The sequence below is a fragment of the Bubalus bubalis genome, chromosome 5, assembly GCF_019923935.1.
Source record: "Bubalus bubalis isolate 160015118507 breed Murrah chromosome 5, NDDB_SH_1, whole genome shotgun sequence".
Taxonomy (NCBI): domain Eukaryota; kingdom Metazoa; phylum Chordata; class Mammalia; order Artiodactyla; family Bovidae; genus Bubalus; species Bubalus bubalis.
The window spans coordinates 25890164-25909213 of NC_059161.1; the positions used below are offsets into that span (position 1 = coordinate 25890164).

Consider the following 19050-nt stretch of genomic DNA (forward strand, 5'->3'; position numbering starts at 1 on the left):
AAACAAGAGGAAAAGCCAGAAGACATCAATAGGAGTAAATGCTTCTGAGTAAAAAAACTACTGAGGTTATAGATTTGATCTTAGGCTTCCAGGATGAAGAAAGGAAGACTAAATTTTCCAAAGTTAAGTGAGAACTGGTAATTTGCATTCCAAAGATAATGTAAACAAAATTGCAATAATAATCAAAGAATAAGGATTAAGTTTTAAGTAGAGACAGATGAGTCAAGATCTAAAATATCAGTGTAATAGTATGACTCAAGAACAAAGGTCAGATCTGGCATAAAGAGACTAAGAAAGCAGGGAAAACCAATACCAGTTGTAGAGAAAAGCCATTAGAAAAGATCAGCCATTAGAAAAGGCCTAATGGCTTTTCTCTACAAATGAAAATAGAAACCTTGATAGTGTAAAGAAGTGATAGATGTTTTAACTTTTATTCTTTACATTTTTCTGTTAATCAATTTCTATATTGCATGTGTGAGTGAGTGAAAGTTGCTCAGTCATGTCTGACTCTTTGTGACCCCATGGGCTATACAGTCCATGGTATTCTCCAGGCCAGAATACTGGAGTGAGTAGCCATTCCCTTCTCCAGGGGATCTTCCCAATCCAGGGATCTAACCTAGGTCTCCTGCATGGCAGGCAGATTCTTTAGCAGCTGAGCCACCATATTGCACGTGTATTCACTTCTATGTTCAGAAAAAGAAAATGTTACTCAAAAATAAATCTTTCATTTACAAAGTGACATTAACAATCCATTATTCTTTCCAAATTTTACTTTTCTATTCATTATGATGGGTCAATGCTAATTTCTCACTAGTGTTCAGCAGGATCAACAGCATGCAATTAATCTTTATTTAGTGTCTGTTCTGACAAGATTGCTATACAATCTAGAAACTACAAAGATAAATAAGAACTGGTCCTTGCTCTGAAGTAATAACAATATAGTGGAGGAATCAGATACCCAATCAGCAATATGAAATTATGAGATTACTAGCAAGAGTTTGAGATCAGAAAATTGATCCAATTTAAATGGCTTCTAAAGAAGGCAAAGTGTGATTCATTAATACCATTATACAATCAAAAGAGGCGAATGAGATTTTAGTGAAGATGGTTACACACTGAAAACACGGCACCTGACAATTTATAATCATGCCACATTGGAAGAAAATGGTGGGAACCAGCAGGATAAAGATGGCAGTTGTTGAATAATCCAAGTGAAAGAAAGAAAGAACAAAAGAAAGAAAGAAAATTAAGTTGCTCAGTCATGTCTGACTCTTTGTGACCCCATGGACTGCAGCCTACCAGGGTGAAGTCAAGTTTAAATCTGTATTTAATAGAGCTACATTATTTTCTCTCAGCATCCCCAAAGGTGTACCTTGTCTAGTTCCACTGGATTGGTACCTTCCCACCACTGAATCCAGAAAGAACCCTAGATGTGAAATATACTTCCCATACACCTATTTGGTTTAGCCTCTAGGTTTTGATCATATAGGGGTTCTCTTCTGTTCCACTTTCCCCTGAGTTTCCATTATCCTCCCCTCTTCCTTAATCTAGTTGTTAATCTCTGCCAGAATGTTCTGAGGCTCATGGAGCAGTAGTATATTGTTATCCCTACTTCAGGTACTATAACAGCCAGGTAAAATATTTAATAGATCTTGATAACAATGTATATACCTCCACAAAGATGGCCCTACTACTAGAATTCCTGAAACCAATCTGATATCATGAAAATAAACCACAGGTATCAAATAATTAGGTCTTGCATCCTTCTAATTAAAAAAAAAGTAGACAACCAACTTTCACAATTGGGGAAACAGAAACTCTGATGTTTATAGCATTCTTATATGTACAGGGAGCTGGCACAACAAACTGCTTTTATAAATAAAAGACCTTTAACAATATAATTTATCTAGTTTAACCAACAAAGCTAAACTAATGTTATAAAGATTTCCCTGGGAACTTAACCAGATCTGGCAATAATTTATTCACCAACTAACGGCAACTATAGATGCTATGTGGGAGTGAAGAGGCAGACGTATATAGATGTGAGCATGCAAGCAAGTGTCTGTGTAAACCTATATGAGTATGTGAATACATACCTGAGCATGCATATATAGGAATGAAAGTCATAGGAATAAATAAGAATGATAATAGAAATAAATTTGCTAATAACAATGAACAGAGGCATTAGGATACTAGGAGTATAGGAGAATTCAGTACATGATAAATTAATAATTGAGTTTGAAATCTAAAACAAGAATGAAGGAATGCTTTCAAAAGAGAGAAAAAAAAGCCTGATGAAGATTAGAGAGAAAAAGAAAACTTGGCATCCATTTTCTTCTTGAAGAAATACAGCAATACTCTATGTGAAGAACTTGAGATGAAAAAATTTAAAAAGGAGAAATTAAACATAAATTGTCAAACTTTTCCTCTAAAAATGTAAGGGAAAATATATTCCCACATGCCAAGAGAAAATAAAACCGAAGGGGAAAAGATAGGCAACTGGTTAGGTTGATGGGAAAGGATACTATGACCCAGTGATTCTACGGGATTTCCTGATGAAAAGTGACAGAACACTTCACACATCAAACAGAATCCCAGGAAGCCTATATTTAAGAGTAATGGAATTCTGAAATGTGGGAACCATAAATAAAAAGATTACCATAGGTTGCATTTTCTCCATGAATCAGGATTTGAAAAGAAAAACTGAAGAGAAAGAATTTGCTATAGATTGAATGTGTCCCTCCGAAATTTATATATTGAAATCTAATCCTCAATGTGGTAGTATCAGGTGGTGAGGCTTTAGGGACGTACTCTGTCCTCATGAATGGAATTAGTGCTTTTATAAAAGAGACTTCACAGAGATCCTGTGCCTCTTTCTCTACCTGAGGACATAACAAAAGATGAAAAGATGGAGTCTATGAAGAATGAAGCGGGCCCTCAAGAGACACCAAAATACTTCCCAGCCTCCAGAACTATATGAAATAAATAAATTTCTACTGTTTGTAAGCCACCCAGTATATGCTTTTCTATTATAGCAGTCTGAGTGGACTGAGACAGAACTAGTGAGAAAATGTTTTACCAAACATTGTGAGAGTTGTTATTCAAGTGACTAAGGGAGCTGAATTTATGTGGATAGAAGTAAAACATCTAAGATTGAAAGTTCTCAGATATTTAGGGGCAGAGGGCAGCAGCAGAATGATACAACATGATGTCTTGGGCTCAATCTAGCTCAGGAGAGCTACAAAAGAGTGTAATTGTCTGATGTAAGACAATGTTTTTTGACAGTTCCATGTACTTATGAGGTGACTTGCATACTGGAATATAAAGTCATGCATATGATTTATTATAACAAAACATCCACTGCATGACATTTTTAGGTTATATAAAAATACAGCATTCTTTCGAAAGTACAAGTGTTGGATCATGAGTTAAGAGGCAAGATACATAAATTATTTTTTGTTTCCAAAAGGGGTGTACATTTTTTTTAACATTAAAAAAATTTTTTAAATTTATTTCTTAGCCACACACTGTGTGGCATGCAGAAGCTTAATTCTCCAACCAGGGATTGAACCTGTGCCTGCTGCAGTATAAGTGTGGAGTCTTAACCCCTGGACCGCCAGGGAAGTCCCCATGGTAAGTCATTATGTATTTCTTATGACAGTGGATATCACAACTGTCCAAAGGACTGCTCAAATGACAATTTCTCATGTGGAAAATATTCAGTTTAGCCACAGTATATTAAGATCCAAACCTGCAAAGAGTACTTCTCCACATCGAATAGGTTTCCGTGGTCTTGTCCTTGGTCCTTGCATTAATGGTCGTTCTTGAGGCAATAGGAGATAGTTTTTAGCCTCATCTACCAAGTCTCTGTGAAAAAAATTCTGCCTTTATTCCAAATGTCTAAATAATATTGTTAGTCAAATCCCAATATGGTTAAGGCATATGTAAGATGGCAAAGGGGAGCAGCATAAATCAAACCAAATCATGAATGCCAGCTAGCACTTTTCTTAATTTAGGCTAGTTATTTATTTTTTTGGGCACATGGCATGTGGGATCTCAGAGATTGAACCCGTGTACCCTGCACTGGCAGCCTGGAGTCTTAACCACTGGACTGTCAGGGAAATCCCGCCAGCCAGTATTATAAAGGTCACAAACATGACAGCAGTGATGCCAGTCACACTAGGAATTGTGAATTGACTGGTATTTCCATCATGACTTCATCTCTTACTGCAAAGTAGTCTAAAACTCAACATACTTGAGACTAACAATGACTTATGGGAAACTAAAAATTACAGCTTAATTACCCGTCTGCATAGTTACTGCCTTCTAGTGAATTTGATTGGCTTTTGCAGGATACTGGCAAAGGAGCACATCAGCCACAACTCTAGATATTTGCTAGATTAATTTAAGTAATAAAACTAGGTCAAAATTTGGATTGCTAAAAAGAAATACCCTACTATCATTGAATATTAATTTTCTATTTGGGACTGTATGAGTAGTTCACTTTCAATAAATCTACTGAGGATGAACAGTTTTGTCTTTTTCTATGAAGGTACTTTATGAGAAGAACCTAGTAATTACACTTGTTAAATAAAGTATCCTAACTTAAACTATTAATGTACTTACTTCACTTGAGTCCTTTGAGTGATTCAGTATCTGACTATACAAATTCAATCTGTTACTCTGTTCTTTCTCAACTCTGAAAGTGAAAGTGCTTCCTAAATTACACTATATTTCCATTTCTCTATTTATATTACAAGTAATTTATTTCTGCTGGACCAGTGCCAGGCGTGACCCAATGATGTACATCCAGTATATGATTTTGCTAAGGCCTCTTCCAAATTTATGCTAAAAATAAAAACAACCCCCCTCAAAATCCCAACCTGATGACCAAGAACTTATTCTAGCTTCCTCAGCTAAATACAAAAGACTGTGATCTCCTTCTTGCTGGTTTTTAATTAAGTTGTTCAAGCGTTCCTAGAAAGAATATTATAGAGCTAATACTTAGGGGCAAACACAAAATTAATAGTAACAAGAATAACAGGGGCTTAATACATATTAACTCATTTATTCTCCACAACAGCCCTATGGAATAGGTACTGTTTTATAAATAAAGGAACTGTACCAGAAACAGGTTCAAGTAACTTGAATAAGGTCACACAGCTAGTAAATAATAAGGTCATGATAAAAGGAACAGGCTGCTTCCTTTTTTAAAACTTTTTATTTTGTATTGGGGTGTAGCCAGTTAACAATGTGGTGATAATTTCAGGTGAACAGCAAAGGGACTCAGCTATACAGTAGGTCCTGTTGGTTATCCATTTTAAATATAGCAGGGTATACATGTCCATTCCAAACCTCCATCTCTTCCCCTCCTCCCACCCCCAACAACCTTTAAGTTCCTTCTCTATGTAGGAACAGGCTTCTTTTAAAAGTAACTTTGTGAGTATTCAGGGGAATTAATTACCATTTCTCTTTAAGTTTAAAAGGTAAACACATAAAAACCCTCTCTAACACCTCCTGTTAAGGGAACAGGCTTCAAATTATTGAAGAAATGCAAATGAATCTATTATGTTCTATCTCTGCTTTAGAGATCCCTGATTCTGGAACAAGTTTCTTTAGTCACTAAGGGAGATCCAAAGGTTTGTGTAGTTTAAAGAGAGTTCTGACTTCCCATTTCTGGGAAGAAATGGTTAAAAACACCATGAGGTTTCATATTTGAAAATAAACCATAAAATCTGTCAAATGGAAAAGTAGTTTATTAAATTTTATATACACTGTAGTTCAGAGACAGACCAATAAAATAAATGTTTTGTCTTGTAAAAACATTTAGAATTTCTTTCAATCAAAAAAAATTTATGAAACTGTGCCATCAAACTCTAGTGGAAATCTTTCCACAGCTGCTTTAAGGGTGTAGCAGACCTTTAACTCTGTCTACAAACTCAGAAAGCAAGGCTGGTCCTATTCCTAACAAGGCATATGTGATGGAATGAAAAAGTGCTTCTGCACACTTTTATGATGGAGTCAACAACATTATTTAACTTATCTCAAGAAAAGATATACTAGCAGAGAATTGTCTCTTCAAACTCAAGCTTGCACGAAATCTTAGAAATCTACCTCTTTATTGCCACTTGTACATGAATAAATATCACACATAAAAAAAAAAAACTAACTAATGGAATGGAATACTGGAAATTCAGTCTTCTCTTCTTCCATCTCCTCTTGACTCTGGCCCAGAAGAAAAATCTGTTAAATACTGCCTTGATTACACCACTAAAAAATATAATATTTAGGAAGCAATACAAATAAGGAAATTAGGAGAGAACAAGAATGTTTAGTTGTCGATTTTTCCCATCCAGGACCATTCATACCTGCATTCTTCATCACTTTTGATGAGGGGATCAGAGCCTACAGTGCCCACCAGGAACTTGGGACTAAGCAAAGGCAAGCGCACATGCTGCAGCACCTATGAGATAATAGACACTATTAGAGGCACAAACGCCATCTGTAAGGTATTTAAGAAAATATATAACTCATGCTCCCCGATTGTGTTTCCAACTGTTTTGCGATCTAATTGGATTAATTAATTGATCTAATAAATAATGAGGGTAGAAGGCATAAATGCAAAACTAAATTTATTCCAACCACCAGTTCAGTAATTGAACAGTCAGTATCACTTTAGCATGCTTCTTTATGCTTTCAGCAGTATAAGCTCTTTGAATAACAATCTAGAAGAATATACTATCAAATTGCTAAGGACTGTAATCATAATAACAAGAACATCAAACATGTCATTTAGTGACCACTTATGACCCATATCATTCCTTTACTCTTCAAACTGTGGTGGGATTTCCAAATCATAGAGAAGGGAGACATGATAACAGCCATCCTTGTTTTCTTTTGTTCATTATGTACCCTTTAGGTTCTGATTTATGCTACAGCCCAAACCTAGAGTTGATGCAAAACAGAGGAAGCAAAGGAGCAAAAAGTTCATAATGATAAACACTTAAAATGCTTAACACTTAATCTCCTTGGTTATTTGGAAAGAGATGGTCTTTCTTAAAGTCTAATACGAATGACAGTGATAACTGTTTTTTGCAAATCAAATATGTATTATTTTATCCAGTACAAAACAGTTACTTAAAGAAGCATTTCCCTGCATACCTGGGGTAACTGAGGACGTCTTTCTTGAATACTGTATTTAACCCAGGCCATCACTGCATTGAACACCTGTTCTTCACTGCGAACATTTAGTTCATCACTAGATATTATATCAATGAGTTGATTGGCTGGAAGCAACATGAACTCTTCACTTTCCATCACCTGTTTGAAGTTAGGTAAGAATAAAAGGGAAAACACCCTGTGATCAGATTTGACTGTTTCAATATTTTCCTTCAGGGTTGTAGGGCAAAGCTTTATTTCACAATGGAGATGAAGTTCAATATAGTACCAGAGGACAAGAAAAGGTTAAAAAGAAAAAAAGATAGGTAGAGCACAGAAGGTTTTTAGAACAATGAGACTATCCTGTATGATACTACAGTGGTGGACACATGTCAAAACTCATAGAATGTACAATACCAAGAGTGAACCATAATGTAAGTCATGGACTTTGGATGCTAGCATGTCAATGCAGGTTCATTAGTTGTAACAAACATATTTCTCTGGTGCAGGATGTTGCTATTGGGAGAGGTTATATGTGTCACTTACTAAATGGACATGAATTGAGCAAACTCCAGGAGACAGTGAAGGACAGGAAAGCCTGGTGTGCTGCAGTCCATGGGGTCACAAAGAGTTGGTCATGCTTAGCGACTAAACAACATGCGTGTGTGGAGAGAGTATATGGGAACTGTACTTTCTCAAGTACAGTTGCTCAATTTTCCTGTGACCCTAAAACTACTCTAAAAAATAAAGCTTATTCATTTTTAAAAGAGGGAACATAGGAGAATACAGATGGCACAATTAAAATTTAGGAAAAATAGTAATTTGTGATTTAGACAATTTAAGAAAAAAATGATGCTTTTTTTCCCTCAGTATGAAGTATCAAGAGGAAAATTTATATTCAAAATATAAACTATACCAAATTATAACTCCAGAAATTAAGAGGCATATAAAAAAATCAGGGAAAACTTTCAGAGGAAGGTTAGTTGCTGAAAGGGCAATGTCTAGGACAGAAACACCAAGGGGCCAGTTTGAAAAAAGAATGAGGGTGGCAGCATGTCTATAAGCAAGAATAACACAATGATATAAGCCATTAGACCCAAGAAAACCCCTCTGAGGACTGCACCACTCAGATATATTCATATTCTCATATGTATATATGAAACTATAAACACATATAATTTATCTGTATCCAAGATTTGAAGAACTGTCAGAATGCAGATGAAATGGCAACAAGGATGTTATCTGATTGTGCAGTTCAGCCACAAATCCCCCAATCTTGTAAATCTTGTCAAGATTGTATGTAGAGTAAAAGGGACAGGGTGCAATGCAAACAGTCACTGCTACACTTCACGGGGCTTCTGTCTCATTCGGAACATTGTTCTGCCTGTGACGTCTATTAGTGTAGGAAGGATATAGTTTAAGAGCTTGAATTCCCACCATGCAACCTCTGATGCATATGCTATATTCTCTCAGGACAGGGCTATTTACATGCTCATGAAAAAAATCAGAATATTTAGCAGGATTTGAGATAAGCCATAACAAGTTGACTACTTGGTTAAGAATATTTTCCCAAGGACATCAGAAAAAAATACAAATCTCAAAACAGTTAAGGGCCATAAAAAGTCAGCTGTACTTATAGTAGAAAATACTAAAGAGCACTTCAATTTTTATGGCACAAGTCTTCATATCATCTGAGCAAGAGACCCTCTGGGGCTCAGGAAATGAAATTGGAAACCTTTAAATTTTACATGAAGTTGCTTAGCCAGGTCACTTAGTAGTTAGAATGCCTGCACTGTATCCTCTGTAGCAGTATTATTGGATTTAGCAAATAATATATGGCATGATTATACTAAAAACTACTTGTTCATCTGGAATAAATTCAACTGGGCACCCTGTATTTTGTCTGGCAGACTTATGTTGGGGGGTGTAAAGTTAAGGGCCAGATTTGGGGCCTAGTTCCAGATGAAGTATGCTGACCTTCAGCATGCAAAACTTTAGCAAGGTTGTATGTTTCTTCTTAATTTTTCTTCAGTCTGATTTCTTTACTAAAGATATCTTTGTGAAGTTCCTTAACATTCTTTTAGGATCTTGTCAGAGTATAAAAATTTCCCCCAATTTAGTGATTATAAAACAAATATTATATAAATATCAAGGATCACCATGTTTAAAGTTTATGAATAAACTACTCTGATATTAATGAGTCACTTAATGGAAACCTTAGAGGACAAGAAGACAAAAACATCTGTGTGAGAAAATATTTTTTGGTATTAAGAGTAAAAAGAATACTTTTGATGAACAAAGATATTAATGATCTACCATTAGGGCAATGACTGAAGTGACTTAGCAGCAGCAGCAGCACTAAATTCTATTCTCGAACCAAACAACCAGGTTAAGAAAATACTGCTTTAAAATATCCGCTTTTTATTTATTTTTGAAGTTTTTTTTTTAATGTGGATCATTTAAAAGTCTTTACTGAATTTATTACAATATTGCTTCTGTTTTGTTTTGTTTTTTGGGGGCTGAGGCATGTGGGGTTTTAGCTCTCTGACCCATGTAGGATCGAACCTGCATCCCCGACATTGTAAGGTGAAGTCGTAACCATTGGGCCACCAGGGAAGCCCCCAAATAACTGCTTTTTAAATAAGAGTTTGCAGGAAATTTTAAGTCCCACACTATTATGGCAAAAGCTTACTTTTAGTTTCTTCAGATAAACGTAGATGCAATTTGAAGAATTAATAAAGCTGAAAACAAGAAGAATGAATAAGGAAAATATTCTAGAGTTGTAACAGAAATGAATGGTGAACTCAGTGGCATTGAATTGAAAGAAAAAAATTATGTTTATGAGCAAGCATAACACTGTATGAATTAAATTTGTTGTTGTTTAGTTGCTAAGTCATGTCTGACTCTTTGTGACCCCATGGACTGTAATCCACCAGACTCCTCTGCCCATGGGATTTCCCAGGCAAGAATACTGGAGTGGGTTGCCATTTCCTCCTCCAGGATGAATGAATTTAGGCATAAGAAAATAGAAGGAAATTAAATAGAGATTTTAGTCTGAAAATAATTTAAATGAATCACAAGTGGTAAGCTCTAAGTGGTGACTTATTTTGCATCTACACAGAACCATTCTAGTCCATGAACAAAGTAAGGTTTTTCTTCACTGGAATTTCATTATATCAGGTTCACTTTGGAGGCAGGGTTAGAACTGCAAGGGATTCTAAAACCTTCTGTACTATTAAGAATATTCTTCAGATATTTGTAACTATCTTAGAACTAAAACTCAAGCTATGTTTATAGCAAGAAAATTTAAAAAATCAACTTTATTTAAAACATCAGATCAGATCAGATCAGTCGCTCAGTCGTGTCCGACTCTTTGCGACCCCATGAATTGCAGCACGCCAGGCCTCCCTGTCCATCACCAACTCCCAGAGTTCACTCAGACTCATGTCCATCGAGTCAGTGATGCCACCCAGCCATCTCATCCTCTGTCGTCCCCTTCTCCTCCTGCCCCCAATCCCTCCCAGCATCAGAGTTTTTTCCAATGAGTCAAGTCTTCGCATGGGGTGGCCAAAGTACTGGAGTTTCAGCTTCAGCATCATTCCTTCCAAAGAAATCCCAGGGCTGATCTTTGATAAATGTACACACGCATGTAACCATTACCACAATCAAGATATAGAACATTACCATCATCCCCAAAGATTCTAAAGCAGGGATTTCTTAATCTGGGGTCCAATGACTTTGGCAAATTATTTTGGAAATCCTCAATGATGGCAAATCTTTATTTTTTGCAGAATGGAACTGATTTTTAAAAATAGTGGAACAAAGTTAAATCTGTTAAAGAAGTAGTAGGAAGTTTACTCTGAATGAAAAATTAAGTTTGACTATAAAATACTGATGCAATTAATTTTAATGAAGTATAAACTCCATTTAGTCATGGTTATTCCTCTTTTATATTTTGTTGGAATTAATATTATATTAAGGATTCTCCCATATAAATTCATTAGAGGTACTGATCTGCAGTTTTCCTCTAGTGTTTGTGGTTTGCACATTAGGGTAAGTTTGACCTTATTTGGCAACCTCCTGCACGTTTTTCTGGAAGATTTTATATAGGGTTACATTATTTCTTTCTGACATGTTTGACAGAATTCACCATTTGGGATTGCTTTTTTGTGGGAAGGTTTTAAAATTATTAATTCAATTTCTTTCATAGATACAGAGTTATTCAGGTTTTCTGTTTCTTAAGTTTTTGTAATTTGTGTTTTTCAAAAAATTTGTCAATTTCATCTCAGTTGTTGAACTTAGCAAAATATTGCTCATGATACTCTGTTTTATCCTTTTTAATGTCTGAGGGATTTATAGTACTGTCTTCTTTTTTATTTCTGATACTGGTAATCTGTATCTTCTTTCCTTTTTTTCTTAATAAGTACAGCTAGAGGTTAATCAGTTTTTTTCAAAGTAACATTGATTTTTGCTCTATCTTTTAATCTTTGTTCCTTCTATTTTGGGTTTAATTTGCTCTTCTTTTTCTAGTTTACAAAGGTAACCATCAGAACAAAAATACAAACCTTCCTATATACTAAAAAAATTAAGGACTTCCCTGGTGGTCCATTGGTGGGGAATTTGCCTGCCAGTGCAGGGGACACGGGTTCAGTCCCTGGTCCAGAAGATCCCACATGCCACAGGGCAACTATGTCTGTGTATCACAACTACTGAGCCCATACTCTAGAACCCAGCAGCTGCAACTGCTGAGCCCATGAGCAGCAATTACTGAAACCCACATGCCCAGAGCCCATGGCTCTGCAATAAGAGAAGCCACTACAATGAGAAGCCCAAGCACTGCAATGAAGAGTAGCCCCCGCCTGTTACAACTAGAGAAAGCCCATGTGCAGCAACGAGGACCCAGCACAGTCAAAAATAAAACAAATATATCTTTAAAAAAGAGAATCTATAGGAAAGAGAAAATCATAATAGGAAAAGCAAATATATAAAGGGATTGTAGATCACTTAAATAAACCAGTACAGAGGTTTCTTTTTAAGTAAAAAAAAAATTATGAAATTGATTATAAATACAACAGCAAAAGGATTAACATGAATATGTAAAATAGGACATCGAAATGATAAAATATAGGTGAAGGAAGTAAGAAAATGTAAAAATTTTTAGAATGTGTTTGAGATGATATAATTACCAGTTTAAAGTAGATACAGTAATGGGTTAACATACTTGAAAACCAAGGTAACCACAAATCAAAAACATACAATAGACTCACAAAAAGCAAAAAGAGAACTCACGCATAATACAAAAGAAAACCATCAAACACAAAAGGAAAAAGAAAAAGAAAAGAATAAAGAAATACAAAATCAACTGGAAAATAAGGTTTAAAATGGAAATAAATAAATATATGTCAATAATTACCTCATATGTCAATGGACTAAATGCTCCAGTCAAATGACATAGAGTGGCAGACTGGATAATAAAACAAAAGCCTAAAATATGCTGCCTATAAATGATGCACTTTAGAAAGAAAGATACACACAGAATGAAAGTGAGGGGCTAGAAAAAAGATTCTTCAGGCAAGTGGAAATGATAAGAAAGCAGGGGTAGCAGTACTCATATCAGACAAGATAGACTTTAAAACAAAGACCACAGAGAAAGATAAAGACATCATAAAAAGACATTGATAAAAAGATCAATATAAGAAAAGGATATTATACTTGTTAAAATATAAGCCCACAATATAGGAGCTCCTAAATACATCAAATTAATACTAATAGACATAAAGGGAGAAATTGCAAGGAATACAATAATAGGAGACTTTAACATCCCACTGACATCAATGGACAGATCATCTACACAGAAAATCAATAAGGCACCAAAGGTGCCTTAGGTCAGTCTACTAAGGCAAAAGCAAAAATATACAAGTAGAACCTAATTAAAGTTATAAACTTTTCCACAGCAAAGAAAACCATAAACAAAACAGAAAGACAGTCTACAGAATGGGAGAATATATTTGCAGATGATGCAGTTGGCAAGGGCTTAATTTCCAAAATACAAAAATGGCTCATATAGGTCAATACAGTAAAAAAATGAGCAATCACATCAAAAAATGGGCAGAAGATCTAAATAGACATTTCTTCAGAGAAGACATACAGATGGCCAACAGGTATAAGAAAAGATATTCTACACTGTTAATTATTAGAGAAATGCAAACCAAAACTACAATGGGATATTACCTCACAATGGTCAGAATGGACATCATCAAAAGTTCTACAAATAATAAATGCTGGAGAGAGTGTGGAGAAAAAGGAATCCTCCTACACTGTTTGGAGAAGGCAATGGCAACCCACTCCAGAACTCTTGCCTGGAGAATCTCATGGATGGAGGAGCCTGGTAGGCTGTAGTCCATGGGATAGCTAAGGGTCGGATGTGACTGAGCGACTTCCCTTTCACTTTTCACTTTTGTGCACTGGAGAAGGAAACGGCAACCCACTCCAGTGTTCTTGCCTGGAGAATCCCAGGGATGGAGCAGCCTGGTGGGCTGCCATCTATGGGGTTGCACAGAGTTGGACATGACTGAAGTGACGCAGCAGCAGCAGCAGCAGCCTACACTGTTGGTGAGTATGTAAATTGATGTGGCCACCATGGAGAGTATGGAGGTTCCTTAAAAAACTAAAGATAGAGCTATCACATGATCAAGCAATCCCAGTTCTTGGCATATATCCAGAAAAGATGAAAACTTTAATTCAGAAAGATACAGGCAGCACAGGGTTCACAGCAACACTATTTACAATAACCAAGACATGGAAGCAACCTAAGGATCCATCAACAGATAAATGGATAAAGAAGATGTGGTGTGTGTGTGTATACACAAAGACAATGGAATATTACCCATCCATAAAAAATGAAATAATACCACTTGCAGCAACATGGGTGAACCTAGAGATGATCATACTCAGCTAAACAAGTCAGACACATAAATATTATATGATACCACTTACATGTGGAATCTAAAAAAAGGATACAAATGAACTAATTTACCAAACAGAAACAGACTCACCTCACAGACATAGAAAGCAAATTTATGGTTAGCTAAAGTGGAAAGGCCAAGAGAAGGATAAATTAGGAGTTTAGGATTAACAGATATATCCTACTATATATAAAATAGATAAACAACAAACAATAATGTCCTATAGTATAGCACAGGGAACTATATTCAGAATTTTTTAATAACCAAAATGGAAGAGAATCTTTAAAATAACCAAATATGTAGATATATAAAACTGTCTCTCATATATATGTATATAAACTTATATGCTATATCATATATTTTATCTACATAAACTGAATCACTTTGTTATACACCATAAAATAACATAAAATTGTATATGAACTACACTTCAATTAAAAAAAAAAAGGGAAAGGGCCCAAATCAATAAAATCAGAAATGAAAAAGAAGAAGTTAAAACTAACACCACAGAAATACAAAGGACAGAGACTGTGATGAATAGCTCTATGCCAATAAAAGGTACAACCTAGAAGAAATGGACAATTTCTTAGAAAGGTACAGTTTCCCAAGACTGAACCAGGAAGAAACAGAAAATATGAACAGACCAATTACCAGTACTGAATCAGTAATTAAAAAATTCCCAACAAACAAAAGTCTAGGACCAGATAGCTTCAAACATACTACCAAATATTTAGAAATGACTTAGTACCTATACTATTCCCAAAAACTGCAGAGGAAGGAACACTTCTGCAATCTTCTATGAAGCCATCATCACTATGACATGAAACCAGACAAAGATATCACACACACAAAAGAAAAGTACATGTCACTATCACCAATGAACAAAGATGCAAAAATCCTCAACAAAATAAAACTGGCAAACTGAATCCAACAATACATTAGAAGGATCATCTACCATGATCAAGTGAGATTTATCCTCGGGATGCAAGAATTTTCAAATATCTGCAAATCAATCAATGTGATACACTATATTAACAAACTGAAGAACAAAAACTATATGATCATCTCAGTAGATGCAGGAAAAGCTTCTGATAAAATTCAATGTCCATTTATTATAAAAATTCTCCCAAAGGTAGGCATAGAGAGAATATACTTTGATATAATACAAACTGTATAAATGAGAAACCCATAGCTAACATCATCTTCAATGGTGAAAAGCTGAAAGCATTTCCTGTAAGATCAAGAATAAGACAAGCATTACCACTCTCACCATTGTTATTCAACATAGTTTTGGAAGTCCTTGCCACAGCAACCAGAGAAGAAAAATAAAAGGAATCCAGATTGGAAAGGAAGACATAAAACTGTCATTGTTTGCAGATGACATACTATACATAGAAAATCCTAATGAGGCCTTCAGAAAACTACTAGAGCTCACCAATGAATTCAGTAAAGTTCCAGGATACAGAATTAATACACAGAAATCTGTTGCATTTCTATAAACTAAGAGTCAAGTATCACAAGGAGAAATTAAGGAAACAGTCTCACTTATCATCACATCAAAAAGAATAAAATACCTAGGAATAAGTTTGCCTGAGAAGTAAAAGACCTGTGCTCTGAAAACTATAAGATACTGATGAAAGAAACTGAAGACAAAATAAATAGATTGAAAAATATATTGTGTTCTTGGATGGGAAGAATCAACATTGTTAAAATGACTCTACTCCCCAAGGCAATCTATAGATTCAATGCAATTCCTATCAAATGACCAATGACATTTTTCACAGAACTAGAACAAATATTTAAAATTTTGTATGGAAACATAAAAGACCTCAAAGAGCCAAAACAATCTGGAGAAAGAACAGAGCTGGAGGAATCATGCTCCCTGACTTCAAATTATACTACAGAGCTACAGTAATCGAAACAGTATGGTGTGTGTGTGCTGTGTGTATGCTCAGTTGCTTAGTCATGTCCAACTCTTTGTGACCCAACACAATATAGCAAGTCAGGCTTCTCTGTCCATGGGATTCACCAGGCAAGAAACTGGAGCAGGTTGTCATTTCCTTCTCAGGGTATGTCCCTGATCCAGGATTGAACCCATATCTTCTCTGTCAAGCAGGAAGATTCTTTACCACTGAGCCACCTGGGAAGCCCAATCAATACAGTATGGCACTGGCACAAAACAGACAAATAGGTCAATGGAACAGGACAGAAAGCCCAGAAACACCCACACATTTATGTTCAATTATGGTTTTTGCAGTAGTCATGTATGGATGTGAGAGTTGGACTGTAAAGAACACTGAGGGCTGAAGAATTGATGCTTTTGAACTGTGGTGTTGGAGGAGACTCTTGAGAGTCCCTTGGCCTGCAAGGAGATCCAACCAGTCCATTCTGAAGGAGATCAGCCCTGGGGTTTCTTTGGAGGGAATGATGCTGAAGCTGAAACTCCAGTACTTTGGCCACCTCATGCGAAGACTTGACTCATTGGAAAAGACTCTGATGCTGGGAGGGATTGGGGGCAGGAGAAGGGGACGACAGAGGATGAGATGGCTGGATGGCATCACTGACTCGATGGACGTGAGTCTGAGTGAACTCCGGGAGTTGGTGATGGACAGGGAGGCCTGGCGTGCTGCAATTCATGGGGTCGCAAAGAGTAGGACACGACTGAGCAACTGAACTGAACTGAAACTGAAGGAGGCAAGAATATACAATGGCGAAAAGACAGTCTCTTTAATAAGTTGTGCTGGAAAAAACTGTACTGCTACATAAAAGAATGAAATTAGAACATTCTCTAACATCATATACAAAAGTAAACTCAAAATGAATTAAGAGGTAGGGATTCAAATACATATAATATTATATATAAATGGAGAAGGAAATGGCAACCCACTCCAATATTCTTGCCTGGAGAATCCCATGGACAGAGGAGCCTGGTGGGCCATGGTCCATGGGGTCACAGAGAGTTGGACATGACTGAAGTGACTAAGCACGCACTATATATAAAATAGATAACCAACAAGGACCTATTGTCAAGCACTATATTCAATACCTTATAATTTATAATGGAAGAGAATGTAAAAAGAATAATAATGATTACTTTGTTGTACATCTAAAACTAACATAACATTGTAAATCAATTACATTTCAATAAAAATTAAAAAAATAAACACCCCCCACCAAAAGTTCTATGAATAATACTATGAATTAAACTGTTTTTGAAAAAAATAGAAAAAAAACCTTCAAAATGGATTAAAGACCTAAACATAAGACCAGATACTATGAAACTCCTAGAAGAAAATATCAGTAGAACACTCTTTGACATAACTGCAGCAATATTTTTTTGGATCCATCTCCTAAAGGAAATAAAAGCAAAAATAAACACATGTGAGCTAATTACACTTAAAAGCTTTTACACAGCAAAGGAAACCACTGACAAAACAGAAGAACAACCTACTGAATAGAAAGATATTTGCAGATGACACAACTGATAAGGGATTATACACGCTGAAAAGTTCAGGAGTAAAGGAATATGATGTATGCAACATACCCTCAACTGCTGAAAGAAAAATATTCATATAATAAGGAGAAAATGATAAATAAAAAGTGGCAAAATGTTAACAAGTGATGAATCTCAGTAAAGGGTACGTGAAAGTTTCTCCTTTTTCCTACAGTTTTTTATATGTTTATATTTTTTTCTTTTGTTTTTTCAAATAAAATTTAAAAATTATTTTTTCCAATCTGATAGGTTAAGAAATGTTGTTTTAATGTATTTTTTTTTAGTTATGTGTAATGGTATCTTTTCATGTTTATTTTACATTTAATATTTTTATACATTGCTTATTCATATCTTATTTTTCTGTTGTGTTTTTTTAATGGTTTTTCTCATTCAATTTGTATGAGTCTTTTAAGAATTCGTGTTTCTTCTGTCATGTATGCTCCAAATAGGTTTTCAGAGTTGGCATTATTTAATTTAGTTTAAGGTGCTTTTTGCTTGTTACTGTTGTTATGAACAATAATATTTAACTTTTATGCAGTCAAATTTATCAGGCTTCTGGTTTATACCCTGCCTGCTGCTGCTGCTGCTGCTAAGTCGCTTCAGTCGTGTCCGACTCTGTGCGACCCCATAGACGGCAGCCCACCAGGCTCCCCTGTCCCTGAGATTCTCCAGGCAAGAACACTGGAGTGGGTTGCCATTTCCGTCTCCAATGCATAAAAGTGAAAAGTGAAAGTGAAGTCGCTCAGTCGTGTCCGACTTTTAGCAACCCCATGGACTGCAGCCTACCAGCCTAGAAAGTCCATTTTTACCCTAAGCCTAGTAATGTTTTCTTCTAGTACTTTTAGAATTTAAATTTTTGGGTTTATTTATCCATTGAGAATTCCATCTGTTTAAAGAGTTTATCCCCCCCCCCCCAATTAACCAGTTTTACTAATGACATATATTAAACAATTTTACCTTCCTCCACTGACTTGATCAAACCAGTCAATCCTAAAGGAAATCAGACCTGAATAATCATTGGAAGGACTGATACTGAAGCTGAAGTTCCAATACTTTGACCACCTGATGCAAAGAACTGACTCCTTGGAAAAGACCCTGATGCTGGGAATGATTGAAGGCAGGAGGAGAAGGGGACGACAGAGGATAAGGTGGCTGGATGGCATCACCGACTTGATGGACATGAGTTTGAGCAAGCTTGAGGCATGCTGCAGTCAGGGAAGCCTGGCATGCTGCAGTCCATGGGGCCGCAAAGAGTCGGACATTACTGAGCGACTGATCTGATCTGAACATGGACAATGGTCCTGATTTGAAAACCACTATTTTTGGACTCAGAGCTACACCGATTTGCTCTGTCTTTAGTTTCAAAATGTTTTCATATTTCTTAAAGACAGTGATTCTAATATTAAATTTTAGAAACTTCCTGGATGTTCTAGC

At 35.9% G+C, this 19050-nt stretch overlaps 1 protein-coding gene across 8 annotated transcripts in view; it reads right to left on the reverse strand.

The window, feature by feature from the left end:
• KLHL20 (kelch like family member 20) overlaps window positions 1-19050 on the reverse strand; it is a 68969-nt gene that overhangs the window by 17102 nt on the left and 32817 nt on the right. For all 8 annotated transcript variants that reach the window (XM_006063650.4, XM_006063652.4, XM_044942822.2 and 5 more), the window contains 3 exons: window positions 7162-7320; window positions 6369-6463; window positions 3752-3867 (listed from right to left, as the gene is read on the reverse strand). In XM_006063650.4, the coding sequence (XP_006063712.1) occupies window positions 3752-3867; window positions 6369-6463; window positions 7162-7320 (370 nt within the window). The remainder of the gene's footprint in view (window positions 1-3751; window positions 3868-6368; window positions 6464-7161; window positions 7321-19050) is intronic.